This window comes from Leucoraja erinacea, chromosome 25 (assembly GCF_028641065.1).
Source record: "Leucoraja erinacea ecotype New England chromosome 25, Leri_hhj_1, whole genome shotgun sequence".
In the NCBI taxonomy this organism is placed as follows: domain Eukaryota; kingdom Metazoa; phylum Chordata; class Chondrichthyes; order Rajiformes; family Rajidae; genus Leucoraja; species Leucoraja erinaceus.
In genome coordinates, this window is record NC_073401.1 from 24,486,697 (window position 1) to 24,509,549 (window position 22,853).

Sequence of the window (22,853 nt, forward strand, 5' to 3'; positions counted from 1 at the left end):
CTTTCGTAAGGAGATGATGAAGGGTGGTGAATCTGTGGAATTCATTGCCACAGAAGGCTGTGGATGCCAAGTCGGTGGATATTTTTAAGGCAGAGATATATATATTCTTGATCAATACGGGTGTCAGAGGCTATGGGTGGGGAAGGCAGGAGAATGGGGTTAGGAGGAAGAGGTAGATCAGCCTTGGTTGAAAGGCAGAGTAGACAATGGGCCGAATGGCCTAATTCTGCTCCTATCACTTATGAAGGGTTAGGGATGTAGAAGAAATGGGGGGGGGGGGGGGGGGGGGGGGGGATGGATTGATGAGATACAGATCAGCTTTAACCCAAGTGAAGGACAACATAAACGTAATGGGTTGAATGGCCTCTTCAGGTGATCCAAAGATGTTCTGTGACACAATGTCCAAAATCTTCAGCAACTATTGTCCACAGTTCCCAAGCACCGACATAGCAAAGTTAGTAAGATCATAAAATCTACTAACTACCCCTATGTGATAGGGGCAGAATTAAGCCATTCGGCCCATCAAATCCACCCCGCGATTCAATCATGGCTGATCTATCGCTCCCTCCTAACCCCATTCTCCTGACTTCTCCCCATAGCCCCTGACACCCGTACGAATCAAGAATCTATATCTCCGCCATAGAAATATCCACCGACGGCCTCCACAGTCTTCCGTGGCAAAGAATTCCACAGATTCACCACCCTCCGGCTAAAGAAATTCCTTCTCATCTCTTTCTTAAAGGAATGTCCTTTAAATCTGAAGCTATGAGCTCTAGTCCTAGACTCTCCCATTTGTGGAAAGCATCCTCTCCACATCCACTCTATCCAAGCCTTGTACTCTTCTGTATGTTTCAATGAGGTTAAAAAAAAACCTCAAGAGTAAAAAAGGTCTGGATCTTCCAATTCACAGCTCTTTAAGTATCTCAAGATAAAACGATGGTCCAATTTGAGGAAAGACATTATTGTTATTAAGGAAGTACAGCATAGGTTCACCAGGTGCATTCCCGGGATGGCAGACTGACATATGATGAAAGAATGGGCTTAGATTCTCTGGAATTTAGACGGATATCTTATAGAAACATATAAATTTATTAAGGGATTAGACAGGATAGATGCAGGATTTTTTCCCCCTGATGTTGCCGGAGTTCAGAACCAGGGGGTCACAGTTTAAGAATAAGGAGGGCAATTTAGCTGCTGTCTACGGAGTTTGTACATTCGCCCTGTGACCTGCGTGGGGTTTCTCCGAGATCTTCGGTTTCCTCCCACACTCCAAATATGTACAGGTTTGTAGGTTAATTGGCTTGGTAAATGTAAAAATTGTCCCTAGTGGGTGTAGGATGGTGTTAATGTGTGGGGACCGCTGGTCGGCGCAGACCCGATGGGCCGAAGGGCCCGTTTCCGCGCTGTATCTCTAAACTAAACCAAAAAGACTGCGGAGGCCAATTCACTGGATGTTTTCAAGAGAGTTAGATATAGCTCTTATGGCTAAAGGAATCAAGGAATATGGGGAGAAAGCAGGAATGGGGTACTGATTTTGGATGATCAGCCATGACCATATTGAATGGCGGTGCTGGCTCGAAGGGCCGAACGTCCTACTCCTGCACCTATTTTCTATGTTTCTCTGATCATAGTAATAAAGTCATGGGTCTTAATGATTAATTCATATTGAGCTACTCCCATGCTATCCTTGCCACAAAGTCATCCTGGCTTGGAGTCTCACTCCAGAGCCCACAAAGCAGAACAGAGCTTTGGACTTGAGCACCACATCGCGATAGCGCTGCCCCACTGGCCTGGAAGATGACAAGGGTGGCACCTTTTGCACACACCCGGGTGGAAAAACGACTTCAAAATGATCCCAGGAATGATCGGGGTAACATATGATGCGCGTTTGACGGCACTGGGCCTGTACTCGCTGGAGTTTAGAAGGATGAGGGGGTGGAACATCATTGAAACTTACCTAATAGTGAAAAGCATGGATAGAGTGGATGCAGAGAGGGTGTTTCCACCAGTGGGAGAGTCTAGGACCAGAGGCCACAGCCTCAGAATAAAAGGACGTACCTTTAGAAAGGAGATAAGGAGTCATTTCTTTAGTCAGAGGGTGGTGAATCTGTGGAATTCATTGCCACGGATGCCCGGTGGAGGCCAAGTCAATAGATATTTTTAAGGCAGAGATTGACAGATTCTTCATTAGTACGGCTGTCAGGGGGAGTAGGATTGCCAACTTTCTCACTCCCAAATAAGGGACAAAGGGTCAAAATACGAGACAAATTCCCGACGGCAATTCGTTGACTGACTCGGCCGTGGTTGGGTGAATGATGAGTTGGCCCGGGTGCTGGACTTCACACAAAGCCCAGACGGCGGGCCAGCTGAGGAGGTTTGGCCCGGGCCATGCAAAGTCGCGCGCAAAGTCCGGCGCCCCGTCCAACTCATGAACCGATGATCGACCATGAGATGGAGGGGTGGTGGTGTCGGTGGTAAGCGAAGGTCCGAAGGTCAGACAGTTGGCCGGGCTGCCCACCCGACACTCCCCCCCCCCCCCCCCCCCCGACCCGAGTAGTAGCAGTCAAATACGGGACAAACCAACTTAGCCCAAAATACGGGATGTCCCGGCTAATACGGGACAGTTGGCAACCCTAGTCGGGGGGTCAAGAGAGAAGGCAGGAGAATGGGTTTGAGAAGGAAAGATATATCAGTCATGATTGAATGGCAGAGTTGACTTGATGGGCCAAATGGCCTAATTCCTCTCCTATAACTTATGAAAGTGGAAAAAGGCTGATGCTGAAAGTCTGAACCAAAGAAGAAACAGAAAATGCTCGGGACGTCAGGCAGCCTCAGTGGAAAAAAGAGCAGATGCCTCGTTTTGCAAGATGTTCTGAAGAACAGTCTTTGTCCTTAAAATAATAACTCCGTGCCTTTACCCACAGATGCTGCCTGCGCTGCTGAGTGTTTACAACCTATTCTGTCTTTACTTCGAACATAGCCTGGCTAATATTCATCTCTCAAAGGAATATCAGCAATAATAAATCACCTCATTCCTTACGTCAATGCAGGTCGGGAGAGCTTGCAGAGTACAAACTGGTTGGCAACTGTTATACATTACCCCACTGCAGAAAAACTTTCTCAAAGTTACAAATGCGGTTCAGTGGTGTGTTAGGTTTGTGAACGGCACAATATAGTTTAACAATCCTTTCATTTCATTATTGATATAAATGCACATCGCTGGGAGGAAAAAAAATACTTACTTTAGCCGCTCTCCCTCTCTCTCTGTGGACACAGAATCTAAGACAACTTTTGTATTCAGTCTATTGCACCATTTATTTGGACAGGCCAACAGTGTGGGAAACAGCGAGACAAAACTGCGTGGAGGACGATGAGAAAGGAATGATTAATGGAATGCCACTGTTTATTTTACCTCACCTCCCATGGCAACCAGTAATGAGCCCAACATGTCCACAAAGGTTAAGGATAGTGGAAGCGCCATTAATCTCCTATTCAATGCTCTCGGACGCCGCCAGCCAGACAATGGATTCTCCAAATGATTCACGCTCCCTTCCCCCCCCATCCCCCACCGGTTCCACGCCTCATCTGTACCCCCCCCCCTCTCTCCCCCCCCAAATGTGAAGGACTGATTCCCTGCAACAGGCCGAGACCAAGTTGCTCCCTAAATCGGCTGCGGGCCCCCCTTGACAACGCACAAAGCCAGCGCTCGGCAAGGCACGGCCTTCAACGGCGAGGCTGCTGCAAGACAGAGCTTTCTTTACAGGATGTGACAATACCTTCTCCAGGCTCTCCAGCTGCAGAAAGCAAAAATTTACAGACTTTGAGAGAGAGGAAAAAGAAAAAAAAGAAAAAAAAAAATCAAAAAAAAAAATCGACGCTCCAGATTCCGTACAGATTGTGCCCGCTCCGGGGAGACCGAAGTGAAGGCACTCGTCTTCCCGCTCCCCGGCCCCTCCAACTTGCCCGCTTTCCCATCTGCTGCCAGGGACGATGTCAGGATTCCTGGCGTACATGTGCTGGAGGAAGCTCACAGATATCCCAGAGCCAGAATAAGCCCATAACCGTGGCTGGCTACTTGGAGCGGCCCAACGTACCACCAACCAACGCATGATAAGTGGCAAAACAACATCCGCACACTCAGAATATGGATAGAGTGATGTTTCCACAAGTGGTAGAGTTCTGGTCACAGCCTCAGAATTAAAGAACGTTCCTTTAGGAAGGAGATGAGGAGGAATTTCTTTAGTCAGAGGGCGGTGAAGGTGTGGAATTCATTGCCACAGATGGCTGTGGAGGCCAAGTCAATGGATGTTTTCACAGCAGAGATAGATGGATTCTTGATTAATGCAGGGGAGAAGGACTGGGGTTAGGAGGAAGAGATAGAACAGCGGCGTAGCCTTGATGGGCCGAATGGCCAAATTCTGCTCCTATCACATGAACTTATGAATATCTGTCACCTAATTCGCAGCATCTACCCAAAAATATCACTGGCCACACAGAATGTATTTACATGGTAGTTATAATTCGCCAATAAGCTAAATAGTTTAGCTTAGTGTCACCCGTAACGATGTACCGTGAAAAGCTGTTTTGTTGCGTGCTATCCAGTCAGCGGATAGACTATCTATGATTAAGCTGTCCACAGTGTATAGGTACAGGATAAAGGGAATGGTAAGAAATGTTGCTGTTGGAGTATAGGTTTAAAAGGGTGGAGCGATTGTAATGAGCGATTGCAGATCCATATCTGGTACCAGCACAGAGAGAGAGTGGCCTGGCTTGGCTTGTACCAACATCCAAACCACCACCAACATCATCATCCATTTGCCGTTTCTTCCCGGGGTGTCAGATTGCAACCTTCACGTGGTCCATGCTGTTTCGACTAATGCAATCAACCCGACGTGCACACACAAGACCAAACAGAACAAGTTGACCTACAACTTTAGGCTGTGCACGCCATACACAAGAAGACGTTCCTTCCCGGCTGCTATCCTGAACCATCCCATCAGCAACTAGAGAGCAGTCCTGAGCTACCATCTACCTCATTGGAGACCCTCGCACTATGTCTATTTGGACTTTACCCTGCACTAAACATTATTCCCCTTGTCCTGTAAAGCTACATTGTAATCACGGATGGTAGACCAAAATGCTGGAGAAACTCAGCGGGTGTGGCAGCTCCATAGATGCTGCCGCACCCGCTGAGTTTCTCCAGCATCTTTGTCTACCTTCGATTTTCCAGCATCTGCAGATCCTTCTTAAACACTTGTAATTGTGTATACATTTTTTTAAACAATAAAAGCTTTTTACTGTACCTCGGTACACGTGAGAATGAACTAAACTACAATTGCCAATGGAACGTGGTGTAACGACGATCGCCGGTTGAATACACATTTATTTGTATTTATTGTAGGTATGTGCGGAATATCTCACCTGCTGGGATACCATGCAAAACAAATTCCACCCCCCACACTGTAATGGAACCTACAATCTTCCCAGTGTGTGGCGGACTCCAAAAGCCGCTCATTGTCTGAAATGGGGAAAAATGGCCCATTGCTTCTCCCTGTAGCTCGGTACACGAGACAGCGATAAACCTGAACCTAGCTACCGCAATGATTTTAAATGATCTATCCCCCTACCCATCCCCGCACTATTTTAGCCCTTAAGCACGCACCATTGCAATCCCCGTCCCTACAACCTAGCTCCTGTGTAACGGATTGAGAAGCCAGTGCATCGTTTATGTTGGGGGGAAAATAGCCCATCGCATTCACTTCCAGCGCCTCAGTAGAACTTCATTCCCGGACCTCAAGTCCAGCCGGCAAGTGCGGTGAAACTCGGGGATCTCTACAACTCAGCGAGGGTCACCGGACACGGGCAAGGCCGTTCGCTGCGCTGACAATGGGGCTGTCAAGGTAGCTTTGCCCAGGGAGGGGAGCTGCTGACAACAGGCACACACACACGTTACCCGGCCACCTCCTGCTACACCCCCCTCCCCCCCCCCCCCCCCCCCCCCCCAACCACTGTCAACAGCATTAGTAGCCGGATCCCAAACACTGCCCACAGTTTAAAGATAAAAACCGGAGCCAGATTCCCTCACTCAGATCCACAGGAAATTGCTGTCCTCCGGGCTGTATTTGGAGGAGTGCCAGGAAACACAGCAAATCGGGGATAATAGCACACAGAGGTGCCCCGTCTCAGAGTTGCAACACAGCAACTGAGGTCGTACGGTGAAGGTGTGAAGCACTCCCACCCTGAAGGTGCAGACTAGTGTGTTTAAGTCAGGATTCTGCTTGCTTTAAAAGCTTGCTTTACATTAAGCCTAGGCTGCAGCCACTCCACCATGTTTATCTGTTGACTCCATGAACGAGATAGGCAGACAAAAGGCGCGAGCTTAGACCAGGAGTGAAGTGAAAGATGAAGGGAGGTGTGAAGAAAAGCTATTTAAGTCTGAAGCCACCTAATCATCTCAGCTGCGTTTTGTTGAGTGGTGGCAAACTGGGCGGCACGATGGGGCAGCGGGTAGAGCTGCTGCCTGACAGCGCCAGAGACCCGGGTTCGATCCTGACTACTGGTGCTTGTCTGCACGGAGTTTGTACGTTCTCCCCGTGACCCGTGTGGGTTTTCTCCGGGAAGTTCCGTTTCCTCCCACACACCAAAGACGTACAGATTTGTTGGCTAATTGGTTTTGGTGGGGGGGGGGGGGGGGGGGGGGGGGGGGGGTAGAGGCAGAGGGTCAGGAACGGGTTGAAGAACAGCCACAGTGTGGCAGAAACACAGCCACATGGGCCACCCAATTCCAGGGAGGGACAATACTTCTATGTAGGACTTAGGAGGAACCTTCTGCAAATGGATCCTATCTACATCATAGGAGTCTCACGCTTGCTCAGTGGCGCAAGGGCGGCACGGTGACGCAGCTGGTAGAGTCGCTGCCTCACAGCATCAGAGAACCCAGGTTTGATCCTGACCTCGGGTGCTGTGCGTGTGGTGTTTGCATGTTCTCCTTCTATCTGCGTGGGGTTCCTCTAGTTTCCTCAACCTCAAGTCTTGTATAATACAACTATTTAACCCCCTGGTGACTAGTTGGTCAAGCAGCAACTAGTCACCTTGTCCTATAAAGCTACATTGTAATCACGGGTGGTAGACCAAAATGCTGGACAGATACAGAAGGTAGGGTTTCCAACTGTCCCGTATTAGCCGGGACATTCCGTATATTCAGCTAAATTGGTTTGCCCCTTACAGGACCGCACACATGTCCCATATTTGACTGCAACTACTCGTGTCGAGGGAACTGTCGGGTCAGAGCGCCGTGACCGGCCCCGCCTCGCCCATCCCGCTCGCAAAGTCCGGCGCCCGGGTCAAAACTCCACAGCTGGACCGCCGGCTGGGCTTTGTGTGCAGTCCAGCACCCGGGCCCACGCATCATTCAACACGCTATGGCCAAGTCGGTCAACGAATTGCCGACGGGAATTTGTCCCTTGTTTTGACCCTTTGGTCCCTTAATTGGGAGTGAGAAAGTTGGTGACCCTAGGGGGAGGGGAAGAGGGGGAGAGGGAGGGAGGGGGGGGGGGGGGAGAGGAAGGGGGGGGGGAGAGGAAGGGGGGGGGGGGGGAAGAGGGGGGGGGGGGGGGGGGGGGGGGGGAGGAAGGGGGGGGGTTGGGGGTGGGGGGGACCTGGCCAAGGATAGGGGGTTAGGAGGGGTTAGGAGGGGGAAGGTGGGGGGATAGGAGAGGGGGAGGGGGGAGAAGGGGGGGGGAGTGGGGAGGGGGGAGGGGAGGGAGGGGGGGGGGGGGGGGGGGGAGGGGAGGGGGGAGGGGGAGGGGGAGAGAGCAAGCAGCACCATCAATGATACAGATCAATGGGACACGGGGTGAAAAGAGATGACCACTTCCACATTACTCACAGGCTGGTGATTTGCTTTATATTCTATTTGAAAGCTCAGCCAAACAGTAAGTTGCCCAGAGGCTAGATGGCAAGTGGAAATTTCCATTCCGAGACACAGGTCCCAGAGCCCGATTGCAAATGAGACTGAAGAGCGATGGAGTGAAAGTATTTGAGTTTAGACGGAGATGCCAGCTTGCACAGCTGAACTCTGAATGGATCTCTGTTTCCCCCAACATCAAAAGAAAATAAAAGAATGCAGTAATCCGTATTTATGAATTCCAGAATCCAATTTCCTCTCCTGTCTTTCACATGGCCTCAAACAATAGCTGCCTGGGTCTAAGTGAAGTGCAGCCTCGCTGGTGTCTGAAGCTAACGCACTCCGGCGCGGCCATTAAAATGCCGATAGATACAAAAAGCTGGAGTAACTCAGCGGGACAGGCATCTCTGGAGAGAAGGGATGGTCGAGACCCTTCCTCAGACTGATGTCAGGGGGTGTGTGCGCAGTACATAGATAAGGAAGTGTGTAGATAAGGAAGGGTAAGGTGTGAAACAGGATAAAGGGAATGGAGATCAAGAACATGTAGTATCGATCAGTGATTCCCAACCTGGGGCCATGGCAAATTTCAGGGGGGCCACTGAAAAATCTGAGGATTTAGGGGGCCACATGTTCAATGAAGGGGGGCACTTTTTTCCGCTAATAATGTCAGGGGGGGGGGGGGGCACAGAAAAATTAAAGAGCCCAAGGGGGCCATGGGCTAAAGAAGGTTGGGAACCACTGGTATAGATCATTGCCAGTTGGGAGAAAGCAACTACAAAGCAAACAGAGATAAAATGCTGTCGGAGATAGTAAGACTGGTCGGAGAACTGGGAAGGGGGAGGGGATGGAGAGAGAGGGAAAGCAAGGGTTACTTGAAGTTAGAGAAGTCAACGCAAAATGCCGCGCAGCAACATCCTCAGTGGCTCAGATGTCCCCCCCTCCCAGTTCTCCAAGGGAGAAAGTGGGAGAGGGAACCACAGAGTGGGATGAGGTAAGGAGAAGCAGAAAGCAGGACAATAGCACAGGTCCGTCAGAACAAACGACAGCTTTGTGTGTTGGGATTGCAATGTGAAGGAGAGCCACCCATTCAGCAACAACATTCACGCATCTACAACTATCTGCATAACAATAGGACCACCCAGCTCCAAGACGCTCCCCCCCCCCAAATCACAGGGGGAGGAGATGGAGGGGGACATGATAGCTGCCAATACTGGGTACCCAAACAGAGCGGGCATCTTCGCCAATGTAGGCCCTGTTTACCAGACCATGAGCTGACCTCTCCCTTCCGTTCAGTCCACAGACTGTTGTTTCACCAGGTGTCCGACACTATTCTAGGACTAGAGGTCACAGCCTCAGAATCAAAGGACGTTCTTTTAGGAAGGAGATGGGGAGGAATTTATTTAGCCAGAGGGTGGTGAATCTGTGGAATTCTTTACCACGGAAGGCTGCGGAGGCCAAGTCACTGAATATGTTTAAGGCAGAGATAGGTAGATTCTTCATTAGTAGAGGTGTCAGAGGTTGTGGGGAGAAGGCAGGAGAATGGGGTCAGTAGGGAGAGATAGATCAGCCATGATTGAATGGTGGAGTAGACTTGATGGGCCGAATGGCCTAATTCTACTCCTAATACTATGACATTATGCCCATGATCCCACAGCAGCAGGAAGCAAGACACCCAACCCTCTGCTCCACAGCGGCCCATATATAGGACCTAGCCAAGAACACTCTGCGTACGTCAGCTTACAGACTCGTCACGGGGATGTCACTGAAACGCAAAGGCCATCAAGAACAATCTCTGTACATTTCATACAAATGAACTTTCGGTTTCAACATCTGAAAAGACCTCCACTTCCCCTCTCCGCAGTCTGGAGGAGGGTCTCGACCCGAAACGTCACCCATTCATTCCTTCTCTCCAGAGATGCTGCCTGACCTGCTGAGTTACTCCAGCTTTTTGCGTCCACCAGCTTTGAGAGACAATGATCTGAGGAGCCTTTTCTACAGCAGTGGGTACGTGGGAAGTGGAGGCTAACTGGATGAATGTAAGAGTGGAGGGGTCCATAAGATGCAGGAGATGGGCTCTGGTGCCTAAGGTGGCCAGCCGGCCTCAATAGATGACCAGTGGACCTCATTCACCAGACACAGTCGGGGCTTGGAGAAAACAAAGAATGCATCTCCACAATCTTCCATTCTTTGGATAGAATACAATAGACACAAAATGTTGGAGTAACTCAGCAGGACAGGCAGCATCTCTGGAGAGAAGGAATGGGTGACGTTCCAAGTCGTGACCCTTCTTCAAACCGAGAGTCAGGGAAAGGGCATCCAGAGATATGAAAGGGCAAGGTGTGAAAATGACAGATCCAAGCAGATGCTGATGATGGAAATGTAGGGACAACCGACACACTACAAAGGTAACAACGAGGCATATTATCAGTAATATTTAATCAGGAGAGGACAGTAGAACTATTCGGAGAAGTAGTACGGGGAGGGAGGGAGAGGGGAAGGGGAAGCAAGGATTACTTGAAGTTAGAGAAATTGATATTCATACTGCTGGGGCAGAAAATTAAGATTGATCAATTCAGAGAAAGGGCATTAGGAACAGATACGCAAGATCAGGCCCAGCAACAGGCCACAGTCAAGGGAAAACAGTTCTGGAGGAAGTGGAGCAAAGTGCACTGGAGTCTGCAGCCACGAGCACTCGGTCAGAGCGGGAATGGATTGGAGCAAGGTCAACACTAGAATCACCGAGCTGTGGAAACTGAGCTCAAAACAAAGGAAAAGGGAGCAGCGGACAGACACAAAAAGCTGCAGTAACTCAGCGGGATTGGCAGCATCTCTGGAGGGGAAGGAGGAGTGGGTGACATTTCAGGCCGAGACCCTGTTCTTCAGACAGCGTCAAGCAATCAGGCCAGCAGGAGTTCAATGGCCGGTTACACAAAAAAGCTGGAGAAACTCAGCGGGTGCAGCAGCATCTATGGAGCGAAGGAAATAGGCAACGTTTCGGGCCGAAACCCAAGGGTTTCGGCCCGAAACGTTGCCTATTTCCTTCGCTCCATAGATGCTGCTGCACCCGCTGAGTTTCTCCAGCTTTTTTGTGTAACCTTCGATTCTCCAGCATCTGCAGTTCCCTCTTAAACACAGGAGTTTAATGGCCGTTTTAGCACGAGTCAGGATCGAACCAGGGGGTGTCTGGCATGGTGAGGCAGCTGCTCCACCAGCCTCACCACTGTGCCGATCTCCCCGCCAGTGATACCTCCATGGAGGTGGATTGAGCTCCCAGGGTGACGTGGTAAATGGTGGACCCCGTTTACTAGTATTGCCAGCCAACACTTTGGATGTGATGGTGATGAGTCCTCCCCCTGCAACCAGGTTTGAATTGAGTGTCCCAGAAAAACCCTGAGCAGGATGCTGGTTTACACCGAAGGCCAGACACAAAATGCTGGAGTAACTCAGCGGGTCAGGCAGCATCACTGGAGAAAAGGAATAGATGCCGTTTCGGGTCGAGACCCTTCACCCAGGCCTCGACCCAAAATGTCACCCATGGAGGGAAGAAATGGGTGACGTTTCGAGTCGAGATGGATAATCTATCGTTGATTAATGAATGGGGCACAGCACCCATTCCTTCTCCCCAGAGATGCTGCCTGTCCCGCTGGTTTACTCCAGCTTTTTGTGTCTATCCTCAGCATCTGGTACGGTCTGTCCCATGCTAAAGGTCGTCAGTGGCTCTGGTCATAATAATAATAATAATCTTATTTATATAGCACATTTTTAGTCAACTTGCATTGACCCCAAAGTGCTTCACATAATTACATTACATTTACACACAGGCAAAGGTGGGTGAAGTGTCTTGCCCCAAGGACACAACGACAGTATGCACTCCTAGCGGGATTCGAACCGGCTACCTTCCGGTCGCCAGCCGAACACTTAGCCCATTGCAAAGATTGCTTGCTGGATTAAAAACTGACCGATTGACATAGACACCTTGTTATCAAGGGCGCGGCATGGTAACCCCATAAGAAGTTGGTGGCAATCAGTAGTCTGGCACATTGTTAATACGGGCAATATGTCACACAGATCTGGCCAGCCGCTCCACAATGCTCTCCTCAGCACAGTGGGAATCCCAGCAGATCCGAAGAACAAACCAACCCAAATATTATTCTCAAATATCCTTCCTTCCTTTCTTCTTCCTGTCCCCCCCCCCCCCCTTCACATCAGTCTGAAGAAGGGTTTCAGCCCGAAACTTTGCCTATTTCCTTTGCTCCATAGATGCTGCCTCGCCCGCTGAGTTTCTCCAGCATTTTTGTCTACCTTCTAATATTATTCAATTGGAAGGAAATTAAAAATGAATTATTTACTCAGAATCTTCTCTCGGCCAACCCAGTCCAAAAGCAACCGTTGCTACAAGGTTATATGGTGCCAGTTCCATTAACACAACGACAAGGGGTCTTTTAAACCAGCAAAGAGTTTCAACAAGTTCAGGGGCATTGGTTTTCATCTTAGCCATTTTACATTAGAGCACAAAGTTAAAATGTACCACCAATTCTGATGTATATCTGTGCAACTCATTGCCACAGAAGGCTGTGGAGGCCAAGTCAATGGATTTTTTTCAGGTGGAGTTTGACAGATTCTTGATTGAGATTGGCGACTATTGTATACTGTCTTGGTGTACTATTCCTATACACTCGTAATTAATCTAAGATTCTATACTTGTGTATCGTACTACTTCTACTGAACTGTATGCAGAAAGAAAATTTCAATTGCACCTCAGTACAGGTTGAATTTTCCAGCAACTGGCCAGTCCCGGTGGCTCCTTAACCTGGACAAAATGATGAACACAGTTGAAATCGCTCTGGAAGTCCCCCCGCCCCACCCCCCGAAAACGTGGTGCCTCGGCCAGGTAAGACAGCCGATCTCAACCTCATTGACACTTGCGTGCTGATCGGCGGGTGGAATTTGCCTTCTGCGGCCAGGGCTGTACAACTCCAGCCCGGCCATAGCCGACAGATCCATTCCCAAAGCCGACTATCGCGACAGACTTAGCATGATGGTATTTCGGTCCCCCAAGGCCATGACCTCTGCTGGTCCGGCCGAACGGATAATCCAGAAAGGCTCTGGAACCACAGGTGCCGGAAAATCGGCGGTGGGACTGGACACGTGGCATTAAAGGCACCAACAGACGTGGAACAATCACAATCACACTGGATTTAGTATTGGTTGTCCAAATGGCTGCTCCAGAGTTTCTTATTGAAAGCAGTGGACTCCTTGGAAGCAGAGACCACAAGTGCCAACTTGGTTTGGTTGGCAGATGCCGTTGAGGGTGTAGCCCATTGACCTGGAGCTGGAGATTGGTGGTGGCAGTGGGCCAAATCACCCAGTGCAGTGCCACTCAGTGACACTGTTAGCCCACACGCATTCAGTAGGCTGGTCCGCAAAGAATCGCCACGCTTTACTCATAGAGCCAGATAGCATGGTAACAGGCCCTTCGGCCCAACCCGTCCATGCCGACCATGATGCCCCACCTAAGCCAGTCCTGACAAGTGGCGCAGCGGTAGAGTCGCTGCCTTACAGCACCAGAGACCCGGGTTCAATCCTGCATACGGATGCTGTCTGCACAGAGTTTGTACGTATTCCCCTTGACCTCCTGTGTTTTCCCCACGTGCTCTGGTTTCATCCCACACCCCAAAGACGTGCAGGTTTGTAGATTAATTGGCTTCAGTAAAAATCGTCTCTAGTGTGTGTAGGACAGTGTTAGTCTATGGGGAAATCACTGGTTGCCGCAGTCTCGGTGGGCATAAGGGCCTGTTTCAGCGCTGTATCTCTAAAGTCTATTTACCCGCGTTTGGCCCATACCCCCCTCAACCAAAGGTGACAATGGGATCAGATCCCAGAAGAGCCTGTTCCTTCTTCAGAGAGCGGGGGAGAGTGCAGGGTGGCGCCCATTTTAAAGTATCTCATTGTGAAGATTTGGAAAGTTGGGACCTGGGGATGCTTCTCACCCACCTCCATGCAAAGAAACTTAAATCACTCCTGCCTCCACCTCCGAGGGAATAAAAATCAGATGCAGACCCAGGAGCGCACGCAAGAACCTTACCTTTGGTTGTGCTCGCCGTGGGAAAGCCACCTTGGGATCGATCTGTGCAGGAAGGAAACAGAACAGATGATTAAATCATTCAGCCCACGATAACAAAGCTCACACAAGAATCACACTGCTGGAGACGAGAGCAAAGAACTAACCACGTCCAGTCCCATCAGAGACTAAGTGGAAAGTTAACCATTTTAAAACGCTGTTTTGAACCAATTCATGTAATCAGACATCATCATTTTAATGTCGGATCATCTGGAGTGGAAAATACAGACAAGCTGATTTTTCACCCACTTTCAACATACAACAGCAAGAATGGAAACAGCTTCAATAGGTCAGGCTGGTGGCCATCATTGCTCACACCTTCTTCTTAGAAGGAGTGCATTCACCACGCCTTCTAAGGATAAGAGGGAAGTCCTTTAGGACCGAGATGAGAAAATCATTTTTTACACAGAGAGTGGTGAATCTGTGGAATTCTCTGCCACAGAAGGTAGTTGAGGTCAGTTCATTGGCTATATTTAAGAGGGAGTTAGATGTGGCCCTTGTGGCTAAAAGGATCAGGGGGTATGGAGAGAAGGCAGGTATGGGATACGGAGTTGGATGATCAGCCATGATCGTATTGAATGGCGAATGGTGCAGGCTCGAAAGGCCGAATGGCCTACTCCTGCACGTATTTTCTATGTTTCTATGTTTTTTCCTCAAGGGGGTCAGTTGGATAGCAATCTATTGGCATCTTGCCTAATTTGTGCTCTGAAAAGATCTCAGAAATATTGGAGCACCTCACCTTCAGACCGGCTTGTCGAGTTCTTATACCCAAAACACAATAAATTGGACAAAATTGCAAAATAAGAACCGATATTCAAGTCTCAGTTTCTCGAACTACTAGGTAAAAACATTCTAGTCCTTGGACCCGACTGGTGCTGAACCATGGGATATACAGAGCACGGAAATGCCCCCAGACCATCCTTCTCCGAACTACAGAACTGTATTTTTTAACCTAAGGAGGCTCCGCCAACACAGGAGGATTCAAGAATTGACTGCAACATAAAGTGTTTCCTTCCCCAAGTTGCAAACGCTATCAGCTGAGGTTGCAACGGTTGCACTGGTCGGTTAGCTAGCCACAGATTTGGACAGGTCTTGGTTATATTTAAATCGTAATTAAGATGAATTCATTAACATAGAATTGAACTACAGTTCAATCATGGCAGGCCACAAATATCATTCTAGTGAGTTTCAACATGTATACATTTATCTAATCACGCCTGTGGCAGCTCATGATAGATCAATCCAATCACATCACGGGCGGCACAGTGGCACATCGATAAAGCTGCTCGCTGCCTTACAGCGCCAAAGACCCAGGTTCGGTCCCGACTACGGGTGCTGTCTGTATGGAGTTTGCACATTCTCCCTGTGACCACGTGGGTTTTCTCCGGGTGCTCCGGTTTCCTCCCACACTTCAGGTTTGTAGGTTAATTGGCTTTGGTAAGTTATAAAATTGTCGCGAGTGTATAGGATAGTGTTAGTGTATGCGTGATCGGCGTAGATTCGATGCGCCGAAGGGCCTGTTTCCATGCTGTATCTCCATAGTCTACAGTCAATCAGTCTCATCCGTCTCCCTATAACCCTACATCTTGCTTCACTTCTAGATACTTGTACTGCCTTAATGTTCTCTGCCTCAACACACAAACACATACAGTGTAGGTTACTGCAAGAGAACATAGGGGCAGTTCTTCCCACCCACTGGCTGTAACCGCCACACTGGGGGGCAATTTTACGGGTGTTAATTAATCCACCAACCCACGTGGCCTTTGGACACGAGAACCTGGAGGACAGGAGGAAACCCACACAGTAACAGAAAGGATGTGCAAACTCTACGCAGATAGGACCCAAGATGTGGATCGAACCTGGGTCTCTGGAGCAGTGCGAGGCAGCAGTTTCACAGACGGCATCATTCCAAAATCCCCGGTTCAGAGGTCAGAAAATGGGGTGGCAGAGGAAAGTAATGAGGATGAGGGGTTGATGAGATACACCAACAAGGTCTATGACACTGATCCGACTGAAATTATCACACAGCACCCATAGTCAGGATCGAACCTGGGTCTCACAAAGCTTCACTGTACCACAAAGCTTCACTGACATGGGGAACGGATGGGGCGAGTGCTGCCTCAATATAACCATATAACAATTATAGCACGGAAACAGGCCATCTCGGCCCTTCTAGTCCGTGCCGAACACGTATTCTCCCCTAGTCCCATCTACCTGCACTCAGACCATAACCCTCCATTCCTTTCCCGTCCATATAACTATCCAATTTATTTTTACATGATAAAATCGAACCTGCCTCCACCACCTTCACTGGAAGCTCATTCCACACAGTCACCACTCTCTGAGTAAAGAAGTTCCCCCTCATGTTACCCCTAAACTTCTGTCCCTTAATTCTCAAGTCATGTCCTCTTGTTTGAATCTTCCCTACTCTCAGTGGGAAAAGCTTATCCACGTCAACTCTGTCTATCCCTCTCATCATTTTAAAGACCTCTATCAAGACCCCCTTAACCTTCTGCGCTCCAAAGAATAAAGACCTAACTTGTTCAACCTTTCTCTGTAACTTAGTTGCTGAAACCCAGGCAACATTCTAGTAAATCTCCTCTGTACCCAGGAACAACAATAACATTTGTTTACAGATCCCAAATGGGCTTCAGCATCTGATGTCACCCTGGCCCAAAATGACCAGAGATATCCTAGAATCTATTACAGACAACAAAGTGTTGGAGTAGGTCAGCGGGTCAGGCAGCATCTCTGGAGAAATAGGACGTGTGAAGTTTTGAAACGTCACCCATCCTTTTTCTCCAGAGATGCTGCCTGGCCCGCTGAGCTACTCCAGTACTTTGTGTCCATCTCTCTGGTATAAACCAGAGCCTGCAGTTTTGTTTCTCCTCCACGAATCTATTGCTGGTTACTCGTACCAACTGCTGTTGGTTGTCCCACTTTGCTCTGGTATCAAGGGCTACAACACATGCATTGAATTCAAAGACCAAATCCTGCTGAGTAGTCTTGCTGGGCATCGCTTCACAGAAGGCCCCCTGTGATTCTTATCCACAAGCTGAACCATCTCACCCAAGGCATGCAGCACTCAGCCAATGGTTCTGACCAGGTTCCGTCAGGATTCAAAAGTTCCTGCATTCCTAAAAACAGCACCGGGAATTTCGAATAGACGGCAAGCAATTCCCCACAACATCCATTTTTTAGTCAGGTCTGAGGTGATCAACAGACACATTCCTCCTCTATCACATGGTACAGTGTAGAAGGGCTCGAGAGTCCAAGTGTGTTGGATTTAGCAGGGTCAGCAGATGGAATATAGCATCGGCCTTTGAAGCAAGAGTAGTCATTCAACCAACCACACACACCAGCCTCACTGTTCAATTAGACAATGACTCATCTGTACAATAGACAATAGGTGCAGGAGTAGGCTGGCCATTCGAGCCAGCACCGCCATTCATTGTGATCACAGCTGATCACCCACAATCAGTACCCCGTTCCTGCCTTTTCCCCGTATCCCCTGACTCCGCTATCTTTAAGAGCCTTATCCAATTCTCTCTTGAAAGCATACAGAGAATTGGCCTCCGCCACCTTCTGAAGAGAATTCCACAGATTCACAACCCTCTGTGTGAAAAAGTTTTTCCTCATCTCCGTTCTAATTGGCTTACCCCTACGGCCTCTGATTCTGGACTGCCCCAACATCGGGAACAAGTTTCCTGTGTCTACTGCGTCCAAACTCTTAATAATTTTAATCTGCTCCACATTAATCCAAACCCTCATCAACAAACCCTCTCAACTATGGCCACAACAGCTCCAAAGGGCTTCTGACCTTCTGCAGAGCAGGGAAAACAGTAGAAATCCAAATACATTCCAAATGGCCACGCCAGCACAACCTCAGACGCTGGAATCTGTATCAACTCTGCTGGAAGAACGGAGGGGGTGAAGCGATTGCAGGTAACAAGAAGCTTTTCACTGTACCTTGGTACACATGACAATAAACTAAACTGTATCTGTTTAGATCAGTAATAACTGTATATAACGGCAGTTGGTACGAGTATATAACAATAACGGTCACAGGGAGAACGTGCAAACTTCATACAGACAGCACCCGTAGTCAGGATCGGACCTGGGTTTTGGGTCAAGTCGCCTGCCACAGGGTTGAATAGTCCCGACACAACTCGTTGAGTTGGCCCAGCAGTACTTTTAAGATATTAACCATGCAACGTGGAGCAGCAGTAGAATTACTGCCTTACAACGCCAGAGACCCGGGTTCGATCCTGACTATGGGTGCTGTCTGTGTGGAGTTTGTACGTTCTCGCTGTGACCGTGTGGGTTTTTCGCCGAGCGCTCCGGTTTCCTCCCACTCTCCAAAGACGTGCAGGTTTGTAGGTTAATTGGCTTCGGTGAAAACATTTTTTTTTAATTTGTTCATAGTGTGAGGGATAGTGCTGGTGCACAGGCATCGCTGGTCGGTACGGGCCTGGTGGGCCGAAGGGCCTGTTTCCGCACTATCTATAAACTAAACTAGCCCTAGATGAAAAGTTGGTCTGTTTACACTTTGAACACTGCAGGTGACAATCTGGTGATCACTGCACACGTGGGGACATCATGGGCAGGATGTGGATTAGCCGCTCTTTCCTGGGACTCCAATAGAACGGAGGCCACATGGACAAGCCAACACTAACGCATGTTTACCTGATACCAGTTTAGCACAACTGCTGAGGATTCGTAGCTAAATACAAATCGGTAAAGGGGGAAGCACGGTGGCGCAGTGGTCGAGTTGCTACCTTATAGCACCAGAGACCCGGGTTCAATCCTGGCTACGATCGCTGTCTGTAAAGAGTTTGCACGTTCTCCATGTGACTGTGTGGGATTTCTCTGAGTGCTCCAGTTTCCTCCCAAACTCCAAAGACATTCAGGTTTGTAGGTTAATTGGCTTTGGTCAAAATGTAAATTGGCCCTAGTGTATATAGGATAGTGCTAGGAGATCGCAGCTCGGTGGGCCGAAGGGCCTGTTTCTGTGCAGTCTCTCTAAAGCCCAGCAATGACACAGAAGGAAGCCATGTCGTCCATCTGGTCCATACTAGCTCCCAGCTTTGCCGTGCCATTACCTCCAGTCTCCTTTTCCTTATTTGCCTGTAAACACGCGGTCTCGGAGAAACAAAAGCAGCTCCTTTTAAATGCAAGTTTGCATACTTCATTTTGCCCAACAATATAATCTGGATTTCTGAGATCGCATTATGTGTGGTCAAAGCGGACTAAATGTCACACCGCTGCATGAATATTCCAGCCTGAATGTAAACAATGACAACACCAACATTGGTGGAGCTGCAGACAGTCAAAATATACAGCGGGATAGAGATTAGCTACAGCAAGGGGTGGAGAAATGGTAGATGGAATTCAATTTGAGCAAGTGTGAGGCGTTGCACTTTAAGGCACAGATAGACAAGTTCTTGATTAGAACGGGTGTCAATGGATATGGGCAGGAGGCAGGAAAATGGGATTAGGTGGCATCGATTAGTGATGATTGAATGGCAGAATAGACTCGATGGGCCAAATTCTACCCCTATAACTTGTGATGGCCAAATGCAGGGAAAGAGCAAGTCCCTTTACAGCATTGATGTACAGAGGGATCTTGCTGTCCAAGTCCATAACTTCCTGAGAGTCGCAACTCAAGCTACAGTGGCAAAGAAGGTAGACACAAAAAGCTGGAGCAACTCAGCGGATCAGATATCTGGAGAAAAGGAATAAGAATAACTGAGTTGGATGATCAGCCATGATCATATTGAATGGCAGTGCAGGCTCGAAGGGCCGAATGGCCTACTCCTGCACCTATTTTCTATGTTTCTATGTGACATTTCGGGTTGAGACCCTTATTCAGACTTCTAAAGAAGGCTTGTGGTATGCTAGCCTTCATCAGTCAGGCATTGAGCACAAAAGTCTGGAAGTCTAGTTGCAGCTTTATAAGACTCTGGCTAGGGTGCATTTGGAGTATTGCATGGAGTCTAGTTTGGAGATACAGCGCGGAAACAGGCCCTTCGGCCCGACGAGTCCTCGCCGACCAGCGATCCCCGCACACCAAGACTATCCCACGCACACGAGGGACAACTTACAAGTAACCTGCAAACCTGTACGTATTTGGAGTGCGAGAGGAAACCGGAGCACCCGGATAAAACCCATTTAGGTCAAGGGGAGGACAAACAAACTCTGTACCGACAGTCAGGGTCGAACCCGCAACTCTACCACTGTGCCGCTGTGCCTTCCATTGCAGGAAGGACGTGGCTTTGAAGAGAGTACAGGCTAGGTTTACCAAAAGGATATCAGCTGTAAAGAGAGGTTGGACAAATTTGAGATTGTTTTGTCTGGAGAGCTGGAGGCCGAGGGGAATTCCCACGGAAGTAGATAAAACTATGATAGGTATAGAACCCGTTTCCCCCCCAGGATGGAAATGTCAAAGCTTTTAGGCAGAACTTTAAGGTGAGAGCTTTAAGGAGATGTGCGAGACAAGTGTTTTTTATTTAGAAACAGAGTGCTTGGAGCGCGCTGCCAGGGGTGATGGTGGAGGCAGACATGACGGTGGCATTTAAGAGGCTTTTAGATAAGCAGAGATATGCAGGGAATGTTGGGATACAGATCACGTGCAGGCAGAGGAGATTACTTTAACTTGGCTTTGTGTTCCACACTAACATAGTGGGTCAAAGAGCCTGGCGTGTGCTTGTCCAGGTTAACCCAGCTTGCAACACATTCAGTAAACCACAGCAATATTATTCATTTTTGGAAAGCGACCCTTTCTGATTACAATCTCTCAGCAGCGTGAAACAATCTCCCTATCTCAAACCCGAGTGGAGGTTTAGCCGATTATTGTTAAGCTCTGCTTGATAAAACAAACAGGTTTTGGACTCTTGGTATTTAGAATAGGATTTCCTTTTGTGGATGAAGAAACTGTTTAATCAGCTCGCACAGTGTTACCATAGGCACAAGAACACGGGGGATAATGCATAAAGACCCGTGGCCTCTGGGATATGTAGAAACCGTTTCACCTTACATTCCCAGGCAGTAGCAGGTGCCCGGGTTAAAGTAAATTGTCAAAACAGATTGACAAAGCAGGGACTTCGGCCCATCATGTCTATGCAAGCCAAAGGGCCTATCTATCTATGCCAATTCCATTTTCACACATCCAGCTCAGGATCATGGTGTTGATGTTTAAAGAGCAGCATGGTGACGCAGCGGTAGAGAGGCTGCCTTACAGCACCAGAGACCCGGGTTCGATCCCGACTACGGGTGCTTGTGCGTGCGGAGTTTGTGCCTTCTCATCCGTAACCTGCGTGGGTTTTCTCCGAGATCTCCCACATTCCAAGGACGTACAGGTTTGTAGGTTAATCAGATTCAGATTCAGATTTAATTGGCTTGGTATAAAATGTAAAAATTGACCCGTGTGTGTGTGTGTGTGTGGTGGTAATGTGCGCGGATCATTGGTCAGTGTGGACTTGGTGGGCCGAAGGGCCTGTTTCCACCCTAAACTAAACCCTTAACCATTACAAGAGCCTTTCACCTGGCCCATTCATCCTCTCTGTTAACTTGTTTGATTTCAAACACATTCTGGGTAAAAAATATTCTTCCTCAAATCTGCTCACAATTTCCTATCCCTTATCTTATACCATCAGACTTCAGAGATACGGCGTGGAAACAGGCCCTCCGGTACACGGAGTCTACGCCAACCTGCGATAAACCCGTGCACTAGCACAACCTGACACACCGGGAACAACTTACAATTGTACTGAAGCCAATTAACCTGCAACATGGTCGGTACGCCTTTGGAGTGTGAGAGGAAACCGGAGCACTCCAGGCTAACGGAATCCAGGGATATGGGGAGAAAGCGGGAAGGGGGACAGATTTTGGGTGATCGGCCGTGACCATATTGAATGGCGGTGCTGGTTCGAAGGACCGAATGGCCTACTCTTGCAACTATTTTCTGTGTTTCAATGTTTCACCTGGAGGAAACCTGTGTGATCACAGGGAGAACACAAGGACAGTGTTGGAGTAACTACTAAATGTAACCAGCACCCGTGGTCAGGATCGAACCCTGGTCTGTGGGGCTATAGGGCAGCAATTCTACCATGGCAGTGTTGTGCAGTTAAAAGCATATTCTTCCTCAAAGCTGCTCTAAATCTCTTATCCCTCACCTTAATCCCAAGCCCCATGATGACAAACACCTGAGCTATTGGGGAAGGGAACTAGATCCTCAGTATCTATATTATCTCTGCCTCTCATACTATTATACACCTGATGCATGTCTCAGCTCAGCCTCCTCTGCACCAATGTAGTTTCTATGGGGTTAGGAGGGAGAGATAGAGCGACCGTGATCAAATGGCCAGAGTAGACTTGATGGGCCGAATGGCCTTATTCTACTCCTATCTCTCATGTAGGAAAACAAACTAATCCTATCCAGTCTCTCACCATGGAGAAAATACTCCTGGTTGGATCTCCTCTGCACCTCCTCTAGTTGTACTGAACACAACACGAGTACAATCAGAATTGCACCCAGTCCACCAGTTGTGGCCCAACTAACATGTTACCTAGTAGTATCATCATCTCTTTCCTCTTACATTCCATGTGGTGGCTAATGGTGCCAAGTATCCACGATGCCCTCTTCTCTTCACCACCTTATCTACCGGTGAGACTGCTGCCTACAAGGCCCCTCGCTCACGGGCACAACAATTCCTTCGTGCTTCAGTGGGTCTTAATGTTCTACTGTACAATGTGTATAAAAACCAAAAGGACACAAGGTACTGGAGTAACTTAGCAGATCAGGCAGCATCTCTGGAGAACATGGAT

General features: G+C 48.7%; 1 protein-coding gene across 4 annotated transcripts in view; it reads right to left on the reverse strand.

The window, feature by feature from the left end:
- The window catches only part of LOC129709123 (RNA-binding protein Musashi homolog 1-like), a 118,643-nt gene that overhangs the window by 84,058 nt on the left and 11,732 nt on the right, over positions 1-22,853 (reverse strand). For all 4 annotated transcript variants that reach the window (XM_055655247.1, XM_055655245.1, XM_055655246.1 and 1 more), the window contains exon 5: positions 13,992-14,033. In XM_055655247.1, the coding sequence (XP_055511222.1) occupies positions 13,992-14,033 (42 nt within the window). The remainder of the gene's footprint in view (positions 1-13,991; positions 14,034-22,853) is intronic.